The sequence below is a fragment of the Rattus rattus genome, chromosome 17, assembly GCF_011064425.1.
Source record: "Rattus rattus isolate New Zealand chromosome 17, Rrattus_CSIRO_v1, whole genome shotgun sequence".
In the NCBI taxonomy this organism is placed as follows: Eukaryota; Metazoa; Chordata; class Mammalia; order Rodentia; family Muridae; genus Rattus; species Rattus rattus.
Genome location: NC_046170.1, coordinates 16,629,350 through 16,636,810, shown reverse-complemented (window position 1 = coordinate 16,636,810; position 7,461 = coordinate 16,629,350). Strand labels below are relative to the sequence as shown.

General features: G+C 41.5%; 1 protein-coding gene and 1 pseudogene across 1 annotated transcript; one reads left to right on the top strand and one right to left on the bottom strand.

Annotated features, from left to right (window-relative positions):
• Positions 1–3,266: 3,266 nt before the first annotated feature.
• LOC116886539 (40S ribosomal protein S10-like) lies at positions 3,267–3,686 on the bottom strand. Its single transcript, XM_032888060.1, has one exon. It carries the CDS (start codon positions 3,684–3,686, stop codon positions 3,267–3,269), a length of 420 nt encoding a protein of 139 aa, XP_032743951.1.
• Positions 3,687–5,270: 1,584 nt separating this feature from the next.
• On the top strand, positions 5,271–5,740 carry LOC116886275 (annotated as a pseudogene).
• The last annotated feature ends 1,721 nt before the right edge of the window (positions 5,741–7,461 follow it).

Below are 7,461 nucleotides of genomic sequence, written 5' to 3'. Positions count from 1 at the left end.
AATAATAGAAATAGAGGAAGGAGAAGCAAGCAGATGGTGCCATTATAATATCTGACAAAATAATTTCAAACCAAAACTAATCAAAGAGATAGGGAAGGACACTGTGATGGTTTGTATGTGCTCAGCCCAGGGAGTGGAACTATTAGAAGGGGTGGTCCTGTTGGAGTAGGTGTATCACTGTGGGTGTGGGCTTTAAGACCCTCATCCTAGCTGCCTGGAAGCCAGTATTCTGCTAGCAGCCTTCAGATGAAGATGTAGAATTCTCCCCTCCTCCTGCACCATGCCTGCCTGGATGCTGCCATGTTTCCACCTTAATGATAATGTATTGAACTTCTGACCCTGTAAACCAGCCCCAATTAAATGTTGTCCTTTCAAGAGTTGTCTTGGTCACGGTGTCTGTTTACAGCAGTAAGACCCTAACTAAGACAGACACTCCATACTCATCAAAGGAAAAAATACACTAAGAGGACATTGCAATTCTTAACATCTATACACCAAACTCAAGGGCACCCAAGTTTATAAAAGAAACATTACTACAGCCAAAATCATATATTGACCCTCACATCATGCTAGTGGGTGATTTTAATGTCTCGCCCTGGACAACAGACAGGTAATCTAGATAAAAATTGAACAGAGAAATGATGGGATCGAATAGCATTATAAATCAAATGGAGTTAGTTAGCAGTTATTTATAGAACATTTCACCCAAACACGAAAGAATACACCTTCTTCTCATCGCCTCATAGAACTTCCTCCAAAATCTACCACATACCTGGACACAAAGCAAGTCTCATCAGACACAAGAAAATCGAAACAACATCTGCATCCTATTCGGCCACCATGGGTTAAAGTTGGATGTCAACAACAGCAGAAACAATAGAAATATACAGATTCGTGGAAACCAAGCAACTCACTACTGAATAAAAAATTGGGTTGAGACAGAAATCAAGAAGGAAATCTATGGACTGGAGAGATGGCTCAGTGGTTAAGAGCACTGATTGCTCTGCCAGAGGTCCTGAGTTCAAATCCCAGCAACCACATGGTGGCTCACAACTATCTGTAATCTGATGCCCTCTTCTGGTGTGTCTGAAGACAGCTATAGACGGTGTACTTATATGCGATAAATAAATAAATCTTTTTAAAAAAAATGAAGGAGAGGTTGGGGATTTAGCTCAGTGGTAGAGCGCTTGCCTAGCAAGCGCAAGGACTTGGGTTCGGTCCCCAGCTCCGAAGGAGAAAAAAAAAAATGAAGGAAATCTACAACTTTCTAGAATTGAATGAAAATGAAACCACAGCATGCCCACACCTATGGGCCACAGCAACAGTAGTTCTAGGAGGGAAGAGTCTAGCACTAAGTGTCTATGACAGAGAGTTGGAGAGATCTCACGTTAGTAACTTAACGGCACAACTGGAAACTCTAGAACAAAGAGAAGAAATAACACTCGCTCCATAAAAGTAGATGGCAGTAAATAATCAAACTTGTAGGCTTTGATTTCTTTTAAAAGAAAGCCCTACTTTTTTTTTTTTTTTTTTTTTGGTTTTTTTTTTCGGAGGCGGGGCCCGAAACCCGGGCCTTGGGCTCCCTAGGTAAGCGCTCCCCCCCTGAGCTAAATCCCCAGCCCCGAAAACCCTACTTTTAATAAAGGCTCACAGATGCGATGACCGCCCCCGCCCCCAGCCACCGTCCAAAGGCAGGGGAAAAAAGATGGTAACTAGGACAAGGGGATGTGGGCCTGCTTAGGAGTCGTTCTTCGGGGGCGATTCCAATCTCCATTTGTTGGGATAGCAGCAGTCCAGTTCAGTAGTGTCAGTACCAAGCACAAATCAGCAGCAGTGGTACAATCCAGCAGAAACAGCCAGGCCTCCACCCCCAGGACCAGCGGGGATGCCAGGAGAGGTTCCCTGCCATGCCTTTCTCAGTGAAGATCAATGAGACGAAGACTCGAGAGCAATGAAGTGTGCAAAGCTAAGTGCTAACTGTGCAAGCTCACTGTCTGTCCCTTGAGTCCTGCTTATGCTATCTCCAAACATTGCATGTCCTCCCACAGGTCTTGCCTCAGCAAAACACCAGTTGGCCTCACCATCTGAGTCTGTATCACATGACCCAACCAGAAACTTCTGCTTCATATCCTTGCTTTCATTTAAAAGATTGTCTTTTTCTCTGATATTAACAATGCACATACAATAAAAATAGTAAGAACCGTGAAACTAGAACATTACATATTTTAAATAAACAGCTTATGTAAAATATAGTCTAATAAAACAACCTTAAATTTCTATTAATATACACTAATTCAAACAAAATAACCTTAAAAATCCTATCAGTATACAATTATTCAAATGAATATACCATAAAAACAAAGCAACCTTAAATTCCTATCAGTATATAGAAATTCAAACAAAACTCACCACATGAGTGCATCACATGACTCGAGCAGAAGCTTCCACTTCACAAACTCAGTGCTAAAATCAGTAAAAGAGAACCAAACAAACGAAAGCAATACAAGGAATTAATGAAGAGTTGGTTCTCTGAGAAAATTAATAAGGTTGACAAACCTTTAGCTAAATGGACTAAAAGATGGGGAGAGAAGATCTAAATTAATAAAACTAGAGGGAAAAAGAGGGACATCACAACAGATATCAAGGAAATCCATCATGAGCACATAATTTAAAAATCTACACTCCTGTAAGCCGGAAGACAAAAGAGAATGGATGGATGAATTTCTTGATATATATATTTGGTTATGGGGTTGGGGATTTAGCTCAGTGGTAGAGCGCTTGCCTAGGAAGCAAGGCCCTGGGTTCGGTCCCCAGCTCCAAAAAAAAAAAAAAAAAAAAAAAAAAAAGATTATATATTTGGTTATGTATACACACACACACACACACACACACACACACACACACACACATATATATTACCAAGTCAAATCAAGACCAGAAAAGCAATTTAAACAGACTCATAACCCCGAGTGAAACACAGAAACAGTATTTAAAAGTCTCCTCCTCCACAAACCTAGGGCCAGATGCAGTCAGTGCAGAATTCTACCTGACTTTCAAAGAAGAGTTAACAATACTCTTTAAATTGTTCTCCAAAGTAGAAACACCAAAGGAAGACCAATTCTTGTTTGTTTGTTTGGTTTTTCTTTTTGTTTTTCTTTAAGGTTTTTTCAATACAACATAATCTCCAACTTCCCTGAGGTGGCTGACCATGTCCATGACTGAAGCCCCCTCTAAACTGGAACTCCGTTGCTAAGCCAGCCCCAGCCTTAGCTTTCATCAGCTCCAGGGGGCACAGCACTCCTTCTGTAGGTGTCTCTGTCTGCCTCCCCTCTTGTGAATCTTGCAGGCTGCTCACCCTCTGGACCTTTGGGCCGAGGCCTGCCGGTCTCGGGACGGCTGCGGCGCAGGGTGGCGGGCATGATCTCCAGAGGTAGGTGTAGGTAATCCCGGAGATATTGGATGCTCTCATTCGTGAGGTACCAGTAGAAATGTCTCCAAGCAAACTGCTCCTTCACGTAGCCTCGAGACTTGAGAGACAGCATGGCCCTCATGACGTGAGAGTTGGGCACGTTCTTATCTGCCAACTCGGGGTTCTTGGGCATGTGGACGTCTTTTTTGGCAACCATCACTCCTTCCTTATAAAGGAGTTCATAGATGGCAATCTGACCCTTCTTAGGCATCGACATCGCAGCGGCTGCAGGGTCCGAGGCAGAGGCTGGAAAAGGAGACTAGTTCTTTTTATCAGTCTACAATTAAACTAGTATCTAAGATACACAAAGACCCAACCAAAAAAAAAATTACAAACCAGTTCCTCTTATGAACATAGATGCAAACACTCTCAATAAAAGACTTGCAAACCAAATCCAAGAACACATCAAAAGCTGAAGCACAGGGGAATGCTAGGGCGGTGAGGTGGGAGTGGGTGGGTGGGCAGGTGGGAGCACCCTCATAGAAGCATTGGAGAGGGAATGGGAGAGGGGGGTTTTGGAGGGGAAACCAGGAAGGGGGATTAATATTTGAAATGTAAATAAATAAAATAACCAATTAAAAAAATAAAACATTTTAAAAAAAGAAAAGAAAGAACATATGTAAAAGGGTATTCACCATGAGTAGGTTTCATATAGGCTTCATGCACAGATACTAGATGGTTCGACATACATAAATCTATAAATGCAACCCACCATATAAACAAAGGTAAAGACAGAAACCACGTGATCATCTAATAAGATACAGACAAGGCTGTTGACAAAACTCAGCAGCCCTTCATGGTAAAGGCCCTGGAGAGGTTAAGTATACAAGGGATATGCCTCAACACCATTTTACATCAAGCCCACAGCCAACGTCAACCTAAACAGAAAGAAACTCAGGGTATTTCCACTAAAATCAGGAACAAGACAAGGATGTCCACTCCTTGCCTAGTCAATATAGTACTTAAAGTATTTTTTTTTTTTTTTTGGGTTCTTTTTTTCGGAGCTGGAGACCGAACCCAGGGCCTTGCACTTCCTAGGCAAGCGCTCTACCACTGAGCTAAATCCCCAACCCCCGTACTTAAAGTCTTAGCCAGACCAGTAAGACAGCTGAAGGAGATCAAGGGGATACCGGTGGGAGAGGAATAAGTAAAAGTGTCTTAATTAGCAGGTGATATGATTATATACATAAATGATCCAAAAAACTCCACCAGGAAACCCCTGCAGCTGACAAACACTTCCAGCAAAGTAGCTGGATACAAAGTCAACTCACAGACCTCAGCAGCCTTCCTATATATAAATGACAAAGGGGACAGAAAAGAAATCAGGGAAACAACACCTTCCATAGGAGCCTCAAAAAACATCTCGGGACAGTTCTATCCAAGCAAGAGAAGGGTTTGCATAACAAAAACTTTAAGACGTTGAAGGAAGAAATGGATGAAGATATAAAGATATAAAAATGGCCATCCTACCCAAACCAGGCAACGTCCAGAATCAGTGGGATCCCCTTCAGAACTCCAGGACAAGTTTTGACAGAAATTGGAAAACGATTTTCAGCTTCGTATGGAAACACACACGTTAAAAACCAAGATAGTAAAAACAACTTTGAATGATAATAAAATTAGTATTCACTACTCCTGATTTCAAACTGTACCTCAGAGCTATAGTAATAAAAACAGCATAAAAGAGAACAAGTGTGGTTGCACTGACACCGGTACATAGGCGCGGGGCGGTGCGTCCTTGGGCTAGAGAGCGGGACGTCTGCCCAAGAGCCTGGTCATTTGTGGTGTTGACCAGCCCGGACCGAATTTAAAATGGGTGATGTTGAAAAAGGCTAGAAGATTTTTGTTCAGAAGTGTGCCCAGTGCCACACTGAGGAAAAGGGAGGCAAGCTAAGACTGGATCAAACCTCCATGGTCTGTTTGGGCGGAAGACAGGCCAGGCTGCTGGATTTTCTTACACAGATGCCAACAAGAACAAAGGCATCACCTGGGGAGAGGATACCCTGATGGAGTATTTGGAAAATCCCAAAAAGTACATCCCTGGAACAAAAATGATCTTCGCTGGAATTAAGAAGAAGGGAGAAAGGGCAGACCTAATAGCTTATCTTAAAAAGGCTACTAATGAGTAATTCCACTGCCTTATTTATTACAAAACAAATGTCTCATGGCTTTTAATGTATACCATAATTTAATTCATACACCAAATTCAGATCATGAATGGCTAACAATGTTTTTGTTGGACAGCCCCGATTTAAGTAAAACTGACTTGTCCTAAAGTGGATATGATCTTTTTTAAAGTAACACTTCCAGTTTTATACATGCTATCACTGCTCTCCCTTTCTCAAGATAAGATTGGACTTAATTAGTAATATTTTACTTTCCATAAATATGGGGGTGTCGCCTCAAACCTATTGAATGGTTTTATACTTAGATTTATATAACTGGGTATATGAATATGTTTAAAAATAGATAAATTTTTATATATTCTATCACTGGGAAAATTCTGTCACTGTCTCAGAAACAAGAAGACTCACCCGTGCTTCAGTGTGTGTTCACTGGCCTCTGACAGTCAATGCTAAACACCAGGACGGAACTATTCTTGACAATGCTGTTTTAATTAGAATTCCCTACATCAATGATGCTGCCTTTCACCACCGAAAGGCATTTACTGTGGTTTATGTATGATATCAAATAAAGAGTATTTTACACTTTAAAAAAACAGCATAAAAACAAATACATTGATCAATGGAATCAAACAGAGGCCCAAACAGAAGTCCACACACCTATGGACATCTGGTTTTTGACAAAGAATCCAAAAATTACAGGCTATGAAAAAGGCAGCGTCTTCCACACACGGTGCCGACAGCTGGGTCTAAGAGGGCAAATGGGTCCCTGTTATCTATGCCCTGCAAGAACAACCCAAGTCCAGATAGATTAAGGACCTTAATATGAGGCCAGGTTCCTTAAATATGATAGAAGAGAAAGTCAGAAATAGGCTTGAACTCATAGGAAAACACTTTCTGAAGAGGACACTGTTAACACAGGCACTGAGAATGATACATAATAAATGGGACCTCATGGTACCAAAACCTTCTATGTGGCAAAGGACACCATCATTCAGACAAAGTTGCAGCCTAAAGAATGGGAAAAGAGCATTACTAATTACATGTGTGAAAGAGGGCTAATTTCTAATACATATGAAGAACTGAAAAGCAAAACAAACTGGATGGCAAGAAAACCAATAACCCAGTTTTTTGATTTTTGGGTTTTTTTTTTTTTTTTTCAGAGCTGGGGACCAAACCCAGGGCCTTGCGCTTGCTAGGCAAGCGCTCTACCACTGAACTAAATCCCCAACCCCATAACTCAGTTTTTTTGTTTTGTTTTGTTTTGTTTTTTAAAGATTTATTTATTATATATAAGTACACTGTAGCTGTCTTCAGACACCAGAAGAGGGCATCGGATCTCCTTATAGATGGTTGTGAGCCACCATGTGGTTGCTGGGAATTGAACTCAGGACCTCTGGAAGAACAGTCGGGTGCTCTTAACCGCTGAGCCATCTCTCTAGCCCATAACCCAGTTTTAAAATGGTGAACAGATCTAAACATGGAGTTCTCAAAGGACGGAACACAAATGGCTGAGAAACACTTAAATGTTCAACATCCTTAGTTGTCAGGGAAATGTGATTTAGAACTCCTTCAAATTACTATTTCATCTTCTACCAGTCAGAATGGCCAGATCAATAAAATAAATCACAACTCACACTGGTGAGGATGTGCGGTAAGGGAGAGCACTTGTCCATTGCTGATGAGACTGGAAAACGGTAAGGCCACTATGGAAATCAGGGAAGCAGTTGCTCAGGAAGCTGGGAATGAATCTACCTCAAGATCCAGCTATGCTACCCTTGGGCATATAAATACCCAAAGGACGCTTCAGCCTAATACAGAGACTCATTCATAGTCATTGCCGGTCCATTTGCAATAGCCAAAAATTGG

Bases quoted from the DNA above. Each gene is read 5' to 3' on its own strand.
- LOC116886539 (XM_032888060.1), bottom strand. From the start codon at position 3,686: ATGTCGATGCCTAAGAAGGGTCAGATTGCCATCTATGAACTCCTTTAT.